The sequence below is a fragment of the Lynx rufus genome, unplaced genomic scaffold (assembly GCF_022079265.1).
Source record: "Lynx rufus isolate CCGP_SWC_20201006 ecotype Redwood Valley unplaced genomic scaffold, mLynRuf1.p SCAF_5, whole genome shotgun sequence".
NCBI lineage: Eukaryota > Metazoa > Chordata > Mammalia > Carnivora > Felidae > Lynx > Lynx rufus.
The window spans coordinates 158018916-158033012 of NW_025814867.1; the positions used below are offsets into that span (position 1 = coordinate 158018916).

General features: G+C 62.5%; 1 protein-coding gene across 1 annotated transcript in view; it reads left to right on the forward strand.

Annotated features, from left to right (window-relative positions):
- Positions 1-14097, forward strand: part of COL18A1 (collagen type XVIII alpha 1 chain) — a 51342-nt gene that overhangs the window by 14120 nt on the left and 23125 nt on the right. The window contains exons 3-8 of the mRNA XM_047099041.1: positions 5047-5133; positions 6695-6754; positions 8532-8661; positions 12792-12862; positions 13112-13231; positions 13758-13784. Coding sequence (XP_046954997.1) covers positions 5047-5133; positions 6695-6754; positions 8532-8661; positions 12792-12862; positions 13112-13231; positions 13758-13784 — 495 coding nt within the window. The remainder of the gene's footprint in view (positions 1-5046; positions 5134-6694; positions 6755-8531; positions 8662-12791; positions 12863-13111; positions 13232-13757; positions 13785-14097) is intronic.

A 14097-nucleotide genomic window follows, 5' to 3' on the forward strand; every position in this document is an offset into this window, starting at 1 on the left:
TGCTTGCCCCGGGTGGCTGCTTGACTTCCAGCTGACTTCGCTTGTGTCACATGCACCTGAGCCAAGTCTCCTTATGTCCCCACGGACTAGAGGCTTCAGGAATTTTCTGTGTGGGTGTTTGAACGGATTCCAGCTGGCCGAGGGAAGCTTGTAGAACAGGAGACAAATCGGTTTAGCAGCGGGTTTTGCAGACTTTCTGAATTGAGGTTCCTGGAGAAGAATCACTCCCGTCACGTGATTTATAAGATTTGGCAGAAGCGAGCTCGGTGCTTAGGGCGCAGGGAAGAAGCTGGGCGGCGTCTTCTCCGGCCCCTCCCAGGCGGTCCAGGCGGGTCCGGACAGAACCTTGATTGTTTGCCTCTGGTCAGAAAAACTGGTCTCTTCGGGCTTACTCTTCTTCTTGAGTCACTTTTGGTAGTAAGCGTCTCCTGGGAAGTCCTGCCTTCCGTGCGGTTCGGACAGCGCTTGCCTTATCGCCAACCCTTTCGGCGGTTGTGTGCCTTTTAATTTTTTTAACCGTTTCTAAAGCTCTGCGGCCGCGTCTGCCTCGACTCGCTCCCCCTTCTCCCGCTCTGTGCAGCTCCTCCCTGGCCGCCGGGGGGCTTCTGCGGGTGCCCCCGCCGCACCCCTGGAGCGGACGACGCGGCCCTGCCTTCCCGGAGGCTGTGCTCCAGCCGCCGCACCTCATGCTGAGCGCTCACCTACCTTGTTCGACGGGGACTTCCCCCCGCACGCGGCCTTGTGGGCCTCGTTACACAGAAATAAGCGCCCCGTCCACTGAAGCCAGGAGGGTGCCCCGCAGCCACGGCAGGCTCGACGCCCGGGATGGCCGGGCAAGTGTCGTCAGGGGCCTGTGGCTCCCAAGCCCAGCACCCAGACCCGCGCCTCCTGAGCGAGGGAGAGCCGGGCGCCCCGGTCACTGCCATCCCCCGCCCGACACCCCTCCTACGACACGCACCGTGCTCACCTGACGTGACGCGCAGTAGGAGGGCCTCGACGTGGTGCCGCCGCATCCCTGCCATTTCCTGCCACGACTGGGGGAGAGAGAGGAGCGGCCTGTGACGGAAGCGCTTGCCCGGACGCGACCCCACGAGAAGGAACCAAGAGGAGGCAGATGGTGTCGTGCTGGCGGCCAGGGTGACGCAGGCAGGCGGTCAGGAGCCACCGGGGCCGGGGCCCGAGGAAGCGGGGCAGCCACAGCGCAGCCGGCGCGGGTGACAGGGCGGGGGAGTCCGGCCCGGAGCGCCACCAGCCACCTCCCCCCGCACGGGCTCACTCAGCCCCCCGCCCGCGACCAGGATGCAGCGCTTCCCGGCGGGGCCCCGAGGCCGGGTCAAGGCCACCTCCGAGAATCCGGGGGGCCCAGGGAGGCGGCCCGCGGCCAGTGACCTCAGTGACAAGCCCGCGCAGCACGGGGTTCTCGTTGTGCGACTCGGCCGCACGGCCGGCAGCGTGGCGGCGACGGGACACGTTCCAGACGGTTAACAAAGTGCGACGTCTCCAGATTCCACGTCTGCTTCCAAGCCCGTCCGATGTTTGCAGTGTGTCTGTGGCTTTTGCACCACTGACGTCCTCCCCACTAAACGTGTCCCCGGGGAAGCGCGTGCGGCTCCCGGAGCAGCGGCCGGAGCCAACACTGCCCTCCCTGCCACGTCCCCCGCAGGCAGCCCGGCGAACAGCCTCAGCTGCTGGCAGCTCGGAGCCTCGAGGGACGGGTCTGCGGGGACGGCCACGGCGGAGGTCCGGCCCCCTGACCCCACCTGCCGGGAGCGCCCGTCCCTCCCCTCATGGCCGCCACCCCCAGGGCACCCTGCTGCCCCGTGGAGAGCTCGACCTTCTAGAATTTAACACCCGCCCTGTGCTGTCCTTGCGTCTTCAAACTCGGTCACCTGGGCGACCCTGTCCCTCCTTCAACAGGACTGAGGTCGAGAACTTGCGTCCCCAGCACGATGCCAGTGCTGACCTCCGACCTGACCCCTGCATTTTTACAGGACGGCCCAGATTTCCCGTGGGCGATGGTGCCCCCAGGAACCTGGCTGGTGGAGGGCACCTGTGTGTGTGGATGGACAGGGGCCTCGCTGCAACGCTCCCTGCTCCTGGTCTGCACACTTGTGCTCACGTGCACACCCCTCTCTCACCACACCCGCACACGTGTTTACATGCACACGCGTGCTCTCGTACGATGCTCTCACTGCGTGCACACATATGTGCACACGTTCATGCACACGGGCACACGCCTGCTCTCACACCCTTGCGCACACGCCTCACATTGGCACACGCTCTCTCACGTGCTGTCACTGCATGCACACATCTGCTCACACGCACACATGTGTACGTTCACACGCACGCAGGTGCTCACGCATAACCCATCCACACAAAGCTCTCACACACGCTCACACACCTCTCCTTCACCCTCCGTGGTGGTTGGACCGTCCAAGAATTTGAAGGGAGGGACACTTGTCCCTCAGATATACCAAGCGCTGTCCATAGCTGACTCCCTGCACCCGGGCGCGGACTTCCTCTCGCCCCGGGCCCAGCTCCGGGGACCTGCCTGCGGCCGGTCCCTGTGCTGCCCGTCCTCCCCCCGCCACGGTCCACAGGGAGGAGCTCTCAATAGTTGTGCCACGCGGTCGGGCAGGCCGTCCCTGAGTCCCGCTGATGGCTCTGCAGTGAGTTCCCCGGTGACCACTGTGAGGAAGGCTGGGCCCCACTCTGACCTTGCGCTTTGCCGGGACGCTGCAGGGCGGCATTGCGCCTGGGGGACGGCGGCAGGAGGAGGCAGGGACCGGCGAGGGTGACTCCGGGTCTGAAGGGGCAGCAGTGGCTGCGGTGGGGGTGGCCTGCTGGGCTCGGGGTTAGACACAGGCCACTGTTGGTGTGCTTGAAACATCTCTGGCCCCTGAGACCGTGCTCTCTGTGCCGGGTCACCTTCTTCCTTAAAGAGATGGAGTTCTCAGCTCCACGCTTCCGGAAGGATGCCACCACCACCCTCCCCCAGTGAGGCCACCTAGCAGCCTGGGGACAGGCCCGTGGACAGCAACCCTGCCCCCGGCTCCCTCAGCCCCAGGGTCCGGCCACCGTCTGTCAGCTTGCCTCGGAGCGCCACGAGGCCTGGACATCACTTGGCACGTGCTGGTCCTCACCCGGGTGCCCGGAAGAACCTTCTGGAACTGATGACCATCCTGAGTCCAACTGAGAACCAGGGCGGCTTCCTTCTGGGTTTTGACCGCGGAGCCACGGGCAGCTCCTGCCTCTGGTCTTCCAGAACACGCTGTGGCTGGTGGGAGAACAGTGAGGATGAGGTGCGTGGTCCTGCCCACGGCCACGTTTTCACCGCCTTCCGAAGTCAGCCCAGCTGCAGGAAGTGACCCTCTGCCACTTGGCGCACCCCACGTCAGCTTGCGAGCCGGTGGCCGCTCTGGTGGCCCTGAGTCGTACCAGCTGCCCCTGATGGCGGCTCTTTCGTGCATACCTGCAAAGGAGGACACCGCGTGTGTGCACAGAGCACAGATCACCCGCCCGCGTCCCGACTGCTCCCCGCCCGCCTCCTCAGCCGCCTCCTTCCCCTGCACGTTGGGAAAACGAGGACCTCGCGGTAACTGGAGCCGAGGGTCTCCCTCCACCCAAGTCCCGCCTGGGCCCGACCGCCCTCACTGGCCTCCCAGGAGCAGGTGCGCGTGCCTGAATGAGCACGTGTGTGCAAGGGCACGTGTACGTAAGCACAGGGGCAGGTGCACACACATGCGTGTAAGCACGTACCCACACAGCACATACATGCACACACACGGGCACGCACACATAGCCACACACGGAGATGGGACACGGCCCCACAGGCCTCCCTGTCAGCAGTTGGGGAGTGGAGCCGGGAGTACGGAGTCTGGCACAAGTGGCCCCTGAGGTGCTCACTGCCCTGGGTAGAGATCCAAGAGTGCTTCCTGGAGGAGGCGGCCTTGGAAAGCAAGTGGAGCCCTCAAGCAGGGCTCATCTGGGGACCCGCTGGGGTGTTGTCGGTTTGCTGTCACGAGCTCCTTGCTGGTGTGGAGCACGAAGGTCAGGGGATCGAGGGTCACGTGATGGAGTCTGAAGGTCATTTGGAGGAATAAACAGAACAACCGAGGTGAGTCAGCACGTGGCCTGTGGACCCGTCTGGCATCGCCTGTTCTGTGCAGGTGAGAAAGGCTTTGTTTGACACACTGAAATGGGCGAATCGGAAGGAGACTTGCGACGTGGAAATGACACGATGACATTTCGGTGTCGGTAACGCTCGGGACGGCCGCGCTCAGCCCTTCACGCGCTGGCTGTGGCCGATGCCGAGCGGGCGCGCACCAGGCAGCACAGACTCCCCAGCTGGCCCCTTACGGAGAAGCTCTGCCGACCCCTGACCCAGGCCCTTCCATTACGTCTCAGGATTGACCAAGTGTGGTTTCTACTTGGGAAAAAGGCGCCGGAGAAAATCCCAGTGGGTTAAATGTTGAGTAAAAAACAAAGAAAATACTAGAAACCACACGTGTGGACACTCACCGTTTCCAGGCAGGGAAACCTTTTAGAAAGCGGCCCCGGTGGCCTCTCGTGCTTGAGGGCGAGGTCTCAGCCGAGCCGATTCAGGGCTCGAAAGTCAGCGAGCGCCACACGGACTCCGCTGGGCCGCGCTGCTCACGCCCTGGGGCTTCTTCAGTCTTGCCTGATGCTTTTCAGTCACGGGCTCTGCCAGTCCCCGAAATAGCCGGGGCCACGCGCGGCTCTCCCGTCCCCGTCACCGCCTCCCCGAGGCCCCGTCCCTCCACGTCTGCGCTGGCGACCCTGCCTCACGTGGCACTGACCGGGAGAGCGGCCTCCGTTCCCCGTCCCCTCACGCAAGTGCCTTTGGAGCCCCAGTGGGAGCGACCCGAGGGCCCTCCTGTCTCCAAGATGGCCTCGTCCTGGACCTCGGTCGGCTCCGTGACCCCGCTGACATCCTCAGCAGCGCCAGGCTCCGAGCCTGGTGCCGGCGTGGCCGTGCCGACTGCCTCGGGGCCTACGGTGACCGCTCTCCCCCTCTGCCTTTAGGGAAGGATCGCGGAGCTGAGGGTGCGCGGAGACCCCCGGGTGAGCCCCCTGCACTGTCTGGAGGAGGACGACGAGGACAGCGGTGGGGTGAGTCGCTGCCGTGGCCGGGCTCCACGGAGCTCCCTCCCCCTGCCCCACCCTGCTTCGCCCCCCACCACAGGCGGAAGGCCCAGGGTTGGTGGGGACTGGGGACCCCAAAGTGGTAGGACATCCTCCTTTGAAGGATGTCATTTGGGTACCAAGAACCTGGGACATTTTCATTTACCCGTAACATCAGAAAGAGCATTCGTTCCCTGCCTAGAACTTTCCACGTAAAAACACATACCAAACATGGAGTAAGTGTTAAAAGCATCCCTAGAGTAGCCGGTTGGGTGATACGGTTGATGACGGTCACCTTGGCCAAAATGTGCACATGCGTCTGCGTGAGACAGCATGTGTGTGTGCATGCACGTGTGGAAGCGGATGTGTGAGGGTGCATGTGTGAGAGGGTGTGCGTGTGTGCCTGTGAGAGACTGTGTGTGCATGTGTGAGAGCGTGTGTGTGCACATGCCTGTGAGAAAGCGTGTGTGCATGTATGAGAGAGCGTCTGTGTGCATACATATGTTGAGAGCATGTGTGCCTGTGTGAGAGTGCGTGTGCATGTATGAGTGTGCGTGCATACATGCCTGGGAGAGCATATGTGTGTACATGTGTGAGAGAGCATGTGTGCGTGCAGGCGTGAATGAGAGACTGTGCATGCACACGGCTGTTTGTGTGTGCGTGCACATGCATTTGTGAGAGACCACGTGTGTGTGCACGTGCCTGTATGAGAGTGTGTGTGCATGTTTGAGAGCATGTGTGTGCCTGTGAGAGAGCATATGTGTGTGCGTGTGTGTATGGGTGTGTGTACGTGAGTGAGTGTGCGTGCACACACCTGTATGAGGAAACATGTGGATGCGTGTGCCTTTGTGAGAGAGCATGTGTGCGTGCACACGCCTGTATTAGAGAGCATTGTGTGCACGTGTGAGGGAGTGTGTGTACGTGCCTACGTGAGAGACTGCGTGCACACACCTGTATGAGGAGAGAGCGTGTGTGCGTGCCTGTGTGAGACAGCATGTGTGCATGTACACGTCTGTCCGAGAGCATGTGTGTGCATGTGTATGTGTGAGAGAGCGTGTGTGCATGGGACCTAGGAAGATCCACTTCCCAGGGCGTGTGAGGGACGGAAGGGGAGGAAAGTCCGTGTTCCGAGGGAGAATCCAGGTCTCAAAAATGCCCCCAGTGACCGCACGGTTGTGAACAGAACGAGGTCGTCAGCCACGTGCAGTGACCAGGGCAGGGACGATACGAGGGCTCACGTTTCCTGTGGCCGCAGGCCACCTCATTCAGCTCCGTGAGGCCGTCCCCCGCTGTGGCCTTTGAGTTGACAGATCCGTGCCCGGAGCCCCCTCCGCGGGGCCTCTCTCCTCTGGCTGTTTCCCGGGACAGTGTCCCAGGAGCGGGATGACGAGGCAGAAGGAAGGAGCGTGTTTCTTCACGGTTCCGTGTGTGTGGCCGGCGGCCGCGCCGTTTCCCAGAGGGGCGTCCTAGTTGCTCTGATCGGCGTGCCTGCTGACGCCACCCAGGGACGGGGTTCGGTCACCGCCTCCTTCTTTCCTGCGACTGTCAGGTGTCTGGAGACTTCGGGAGCGGGCTGGAGGAGAACCGGGAGCTTCTCAGGGAGCAGTCGGTGAGTTCCGTGAGTCCTGGGGGGACCCTGTCCCGACAGGCTGTGTGAGCACACGGGTGCACACGCGTGGGGGACTCCAGGGGCTCCCTGCGACCTGAGGACACGTTCCCGGCCGGACACGGGAACGCGCCCTCTTACTCCTGTCACCAGGGATTTAAAATTCGGTTTCTGAGTCTAACCCCTCGTTGGATCTCTGGGGTGACGTTGATGTTCTGTTTACCCCTCCCCGGGAGTACTAGCGGGTTTGTAGCTCAGACACAGAGGGAGGGTGGGCGGGCCTTACAGCGAGGAGGTTTCTGGAGGCCAAGTCTGAGCTCGCCCAGGTCCCGACACCCAAAACAGCGAGCGGGAGGGGGCAAGGCGGCTCGTTTGCATTTGCACCACAGTGTTGTGCCCTCCGCTCCTGCCGGCCCGGGGCTTGGGCATCGAGGGGCCAGGACAGGCAGAGTGCTGAGCTCCACCCACACAGGGGGTGCTGGGGACCCCCTGGCCCCGCGCCGGCCGGAGCAGTCCTGGGAGGCGCGCCCAGCAGGGCCCCGCTCACAGCAGGCGTCGGTGCGCGGTGCCCGACGGCAGTGCCCGGGTCAGACGGGCTGTGCGTCCCCACAGACGCGGGTTGGATTGGGGCGCTCGCCCCTTCACCCACCGAGCTCCCGTCCCTACCAGGGTGCCTGGGGGCAAACCGTTGCTTTGGAAGCACAGAGACCCCATGGAAACGTATCCGAGCAGTGCCGGGGCCGCGGCGGGAAGTGCCGAAGCTCTGCGTCCCGTCTCAGCGGGCTAGACGAGCGGCCGGCCCGGGGCGGATCCGCCCCACGGTCGGCAGTACTTGAACTGGGAACCCACACCCGGCCAGGCTCCCCTGGGGAAATCCGGCCGGCCGGCTGCTTAGGGTGACGGCAGAGGAACTGGGCCACAGCCTGTGCGGGGTGGGCGGGCCGGGCCAGGGCACGAGCGGCCTGCAGGGGCTCCCCTGCCGGCTCTCCGTGTTCTCCACCCTCTCGCGCTCAGTGGCGCAGGGATGTCGGGGGTCCAGCCGGGGCTCACGGGTTCCCGGGGGCCTTCCCGCATGTGTGGCTGGGGCCTCGGGGGAGGCCTGATGTCCGGCTCCGGGCCCCCCAGCCCTCCGGCCTCGTGGGCACGCCGGTCCCCGAGTGTCTTGACCCGCACGGCGTCACCAGGGAGCTCCTGCCAGACGTGGGGCGGACAGTTGCGGGAAGCATCTTGACTGTGTGTTTGAACGTCAGCTTGTGCCCACGTCCTTGAGGCTCCCGGGTGCCTCTGGGGACCAGGAAGGGGTGTTTTCAGAGCAGAGCCGGTCTTGCTTCCTCAAGGGTGGGTGCAAGTCACCCAGCCCTGGCCGTGGAGTCCCCCGGTCGTGACCCCTGCTGAGGACAGGTCGCGCCACGTGCCGTCTGTGCCGTGAAATGCCGGAGCCTCGCTTCCTCTGAAGGCCTCCGGCTGCCCTCGCCGGGCGGGTCCTGACCTCGGGGAGTGTCCCCTCGGGGCTGTCCCGGGGCCCTGGGCAAGCACAGTGGGTGCTGGTGCGTCCCTACCGCACAGGGGGACCTGCAGGCTGGGGCGTCCGGGGGCTCGCAGGGCCGGGACCCCATCCCCACGGCTGTTTCGGAGGAAGAAGCTATGGGGAGTCCCGGAGCTTCTTCAAGAATCCACGCAGATCCTGTCTTACAGACCACACGTGTCATAACCCAGCACCTGCCACGGCACATCCGCGTCTGCCACATAATGGACCTGTCTCCCCCTCTCACCTTGCCAGGGTCTGTCCCCAAAGCCCAGCCTCCCCGAGGCTCCACCAGTCACTTCTCCGCCCTTGGCTGGAGGCAGGAATGTGGAAGATGCCAGAACTGAAGAAATTGAGGAAGAAACCACGATGTCTTCGTTGGGAGGTAGAACTGTTTACTGATGGGGTGTGCGTGTCAGTTTGAGCGTGTCAGCGGCGTGTGGTTGGGTGGTGTGTGTGTGTCAGCGGCACACGTGTGTCAGTCGTGTGCACGCCGGCGAGGGGCTCCCTGCCGTCACAAATGCGCCCAGACTGGGGAGCGGTCAGCGCCCGCCCGCCCGCCCCCTCGTGGCCGCAGGAGAGTCAGGGCAGGGCCGCTGCGTGGCCTTTCCTTCCGTGTCTCGTTCCCGGCATTCTTGTGCTGGTGGGTCCGTGGGGCGTCCTGTGCTGCAGGCTCGCCAGGAGGACCTGAGATTTGGTTTTGAAGGATGACAAATCATCGTACAAGTTGTCCGATGAATCGTGGAATGCTGTGGGTCGGCATTTGGGGTCAAGGACGCTTCCCGGTGGCCTTGGGGGTCTGCTGCCCCGGGGGGTGTGGTGTGGACCTGCCCGCGGCCGGGCCACTGAAAATGGAGTGTCAACGCGTCAGCCATCTGTCGCTGCCAGCAGACGGCCACACATCTGGCCGCTGGGAGGGCGCTTGTGTCTCACCTCGCGTCCCGAGGGCCGTGTCCTCTCCTGCAGGCCCCGCGGGCGATGGGCTCCCTGCCCGCTCAGGTTGGCGGCAGAATCCAGTTCCCTGCAGCCGTGGGACGGAGGCTCCCGGTCCTCACTGCTGTCGGCCAGCGACGGGTCTGACGTTCTCGGGCCACCCACGCCCCTCTGTTCCTGGCCACTCCAGAGCCAGCCACGGCAGGTGGAGTCCTTCTCGTGCTCTGCACGTCTCAGACGCCCCCTCCTGCCTCTCCTCTCCCGCCTCTTCTGTTCCGGGGCCTCGTGTGGTTAACGGGTTGTACCCCAGTAATCCAGGATGATCTCCCTACCTGCACGACGGCTGTTTAGTAACCTGCGACACCTGCGGGGGGGCCTTCACAGCAGCGCCCAGATTAGCGTCCGACAGGATCACCAGGGGCCGGCGAGCTCAGGAGACCTCCTCAGGGCTCTGCCTTCCATGCTTCCGTCAAGGCTGTAGAAAAGTATGCAGACGTTTGTTTTTATTTTAGAGAAAAACATTTATTGCTTTTGAAAAATTACTGAAATAATACATGCTCATTGCTGCCTCCGAAACTTAGAAACAGAAAAAATAGGGAGAGACTTGGCATCGGTCCCCCAGGGCCCCACGGTCCCTGTTCTGGGTGCCCTTTCTCCAAGGACCTAGTTACGGCATTTGTCACAGACGTGCTTCCCGAGGGCCCAGCCATGCTGGATGACGGTGAAGAGTCTGGCCCCTCAGGGTCCTGAGTGAGGGATTCGGGCCCCATCAGGGTCCCAGGGTCAGCCCACTGTGCTCCGTGGCCTGGGACCCCAGCCCAGGGCTGACCCAGGACCCCTTGGGGGGAGGCTTGATGGGCCTGGGGTCACTTTTTGTTTTTGTTTTTAGTGTAATCAGCATACAGTAAACTGCACTTATTTGAAATTTGAAACACGCAATCTGATAAGTTTTGACCTGTGTGTCCACCCGTGAAAGTGCCACGATCAGGGCATGACCGCATCCACCAGCCCCAGATACTCGTTATGCACTTTGCGGTCCCTCCCTCCTACTCCCCACACCCCTCCCAGGTGCCCCCTGATCTTCCTTCTGTTGCTGTAGATGTTGGTGTTTTCTGGAAGGTTCCGTACGTGGAACCATACGCTCTGCCTTCCTGTCTGGATTCATCCGCTCAGCACCGTTGCGCTGACGCTCAGCAAGGTGTGATTTTGCACTGTTGGTTCGGGCGCTGTTTCACCGTGTGGAAGGACCTGAGGTTGGCTGTCCACTCACCTGCCAGTGGACCTTTGTGTCATTTCCAGTTGGGGGCTGTCACAGCTAAAGGTACTGTGGGGCTCCAGGGGAAGCCTCTGTAGGGACACCTGCTGCTGTGTCTCCGCTCGACACCTTGGGTAGAATGGCTGGGCCACAGGACAGGTGTGTGTGTGACTATCGAAGATGCTGCCGCAGACGACCTTTCCCTGCGGTTCCGGGCGGCGCTGGGCGTGGCCACGTGCCATTGCCAGCGTCCCGGCAGGTGCACAGGGCGGCTCAAGGCCGTGTGATTAGCCGCCCCCTGATGACTGATGACGTGGGGCATCTTTCCACGTGCTGATCTTGCCTGCCCTTTGTGCGTTGTTTTCAGTAAAGCATCTGTTCAGATCTTAGCGGCTGTTTCCCAGTTCCTGACTTTTGAGAGTTCTTTACGTTCTGGATGGGACTCCTTTGTCGGGTGTGTGTTTTGCAAATATTTTTTCAGTCTGTGGCTTATCTTTCCGTTTTGTTAATAGCGTCTGTACGAGAGCAGAACAGATTGGTTTTTAATTTGGATGAAACTCAATTTATCAGTTCGTTCACGTGTGGATCTCGCTTCTGGTGTCAGAGCTAGAAAGTCTCCCTGCCCACGGTCCCAGGGGCTTTCTGATGTGTCTGGTCGTGTTATGGTTTTGGGTTTTGCATTTGGTCCTGTGACCCGCTTTGAGTTAGGTTTCTGTGTGGAATGAAGCACGGCTGTCTGTTCGGCGCCACTTACCGGAAAGACGGTCTTTCCTCCCGCCGAGCCGCACGTGTGCCTTGGTCGGAACTCAGCCATCCGTGTACGTGTGAGACTATTTCTGGACTCTGCTCCGTGGGTCTGTCCTCACAGCAGTCCCGTTGCTGTGGCTTTGTAACAAGTCTGGGATAACACCGTGCCAGCCCTCCACCCCTGCTGTCCCTTTGTGAAGCTGCTGTGATTTTCCGCGTCCTCCGCGCGTCCTCACGCACCGCGGACCCGGTTCGTCGGTTTCTGCGCGAAGAGCCAGCCGGAGCGCCGACCGGAGCGTCTCTGGCTCTGTAAACCAGTCCTCGGAAGGCACAGACGCTGAACGGAGTCTTCCGAAAAGGCTTCTTCCCTTGCTTTCTCTTAGCAAGGGTTTTGCAGTTTAAATGTTCACTGAGGCGGAGGTTTTAAGTTTGCCTTAAATCATGCTGCATTTGGAATATGGGCCCGAGACGTGTGCACCCCATGCTGGCCGCCACGGGGCCGGGGCCGGGCTGCCCTCCCGCACCGACCTGGGACTCTCCCTAGGTCCTCAGTGGGCGTGGTCTGGCCGCTGGGCCCAGGGGCATCCAAGAGGCTCTGGCAGGGTCGTGGTCAAGGGCGTGGACGTGGCTCTGATTTCTTCTGTGCCGGCGGGGAGGCTGGCAAGGCCCCGGAACAGTCTGCACATCGGTCCATGTTCAGCTAAGGGGCCTCAGATCCCGTGCAGTCCCCGCCCCCAGCCGGCTGCGCCGTCAGAGGGCCCAGCACACCCACCAAGGGGGCAGTGGTTCCCCCCAAGTCCCCTCAGGAAACGGGCCTCAGGAGCGGCGTGAGTCCCTGCGGTCTAACTGGGTGGGCCGACCCCCTTGGAGGAAGGTTTGGGGGAGCAGCCTTAGTTCACCCCACAAGGGGAAGGTGCCCATCCTGACCGTCGTGGGCTGGCCAGGGCGAGCCAACGGCCCATGCCTCAGGCATCTGTGCCCTGTGGCTCCTTGTCTGTGCGGTGGCTGCCCTGGAGCTCTGGGCCCCGTCTGCAGCTCTGGGGCCCTGCAGGGCAGGCCAAGGGCTGATTAGGCCAGACTCGGCCCGTTCTTCCCGGGGTCTGGAGCCTCCACCGTCAACCATCCCCAGAAGGAAGCTTCCAAGGACATCGCGGGGCCAGTGCAGACACTTGAATCTGGGCCGCGTGTTCAGTCACCGCAGGCAACAGCCTGAAACATCCTAAGTGTAACTGCCTGGTTGTCAGAAAACATCCTCACTCTCAGCTCTTAGGAGGCGTGTGGCGTGGGGGGTGAGGGTTGTGACAGATGCAACAAACTTTCGTGGTTCAGCAAGAGATGAAATGATGTGTGTTTGCGTGTGCGTGCATTGCGTGTATGCACGTGCATATGAGTGCATGTATGTGAACATGTGTGCATGTATGTGAGCATGCGCATGAGAGTGTGTGCGCGTGTGTGTGCGTGGTGGGGGGACTGCATCCTGGAGCTGCACGCAGCCTGGGTCCGGGGTGGGGAGCCCAGAGTGGAGCCTGGGCCTTGCTCCCGGGTATGACGGGTATGACGGCTGCCTCTGCCTCCCCCAGCTTGGACCCTCCCCGGCCCAGACACCGTCACCGCATGGAGCGTTCGGAGCCCTGGGGGCGGCCCGGAAGAGGTGAGGCCCCTCCCTTGACCCCAGGGCACCCAGATGCAGCTCCAGCTGCCGCACCCCTTCCTCTGTGCTCCTCCTGCGCCCGCAGCCCCGGGAGGGAGCACGTGGCAGGGATGACCGGGCAGGGCCCACTGTGTGTCCCACGCCTGTCATGTCCACTCGGCACGTCCCCTGTGATACATAGCCCAGCCCGAGACTCAGGAGGGTGCAGCCGCGGCCCCCCAGCCTGTGCCCTCTCCTCTTCGTCCCCAGGGTCCTGCAGGCTCTGCAGTACAGAGCCCCGATGCACAGCCTGTACCCGGGCCACAGGGCCCCCCGGGCCCCCCAGGGCCACCGGGGAAGGACGGTGCTCCCGGAAAGGACGGTGAGCCGGTGAGTCTGTCTTCCCTGGGTTGGGCCGGGGGGAGGGGCTTGGACAGGAGGGGGAGGTGGGCCTAAGGCGGCCGAGCAGCCGGTCCCCGATGGAGACCTTGGGGTGGCCCTGACCCGAGGCTGCTTCCTCTCTCCTCGGGAGACAGAGGGCGGTCAGCAAGGCAGGGGGGGAGATCAGGGAGGTGAGGGGTGGTCAGCAAGGGGGGGTGGTCAGGGAGGAGGGGTGGTCAGCAAGGCAGGGGGCAGTTAGGGAGTCAGGGGGCGGTCAGGGAGGGGGGCAGTTAGCGAGGCCGGGGCGGTCAGGTCGGAAGGCTGGTTAGCAAGGTGGGGGCAGTCAGGGAAGAGGGTGGCCGGGGGTGGCCAGCGAGGCCCCGCAGGGCCAGCCCGCGGTGCACTGGGAGGGAGGCTGTCCACACTCACACGCCACCGTTCGGGGGGCCTGGAGTGCAGCTCTGTTTCCGTGTTCAGATCAGGGTGGGGACGGGCTATAATTCTCTGTCACTAACGGTTCTCCTGCACGTTCCAGGGCGATCCTGGTGAAGACGGGAAACCTGTAAGTTCCCTTTTCTTTCACAGCCAGGTCCCATCTGTGACATTTGTGTGAGACCCTCGGGCTTCTTTACCCCGTGGCGCTCTGTAAACTCAGTGCCAATGCACTTAGCTTTGAATGCAATTTCACTTTGGTTGAGAAAATAGAAGTCTAACTGTTGATAGAAAAATACTAAGTTATGCGTACGTATTGAGAAGTTTAGGCTAACTACCAGAAAAAAAAAGGAAAGGGAAGAAATAAAAGGTGTAGCTTCCAGATTCTTAAAGGGAAAAACACATAACAAAGAAATAGGAAGCGTGTTTGTGGGTTGGGGAGG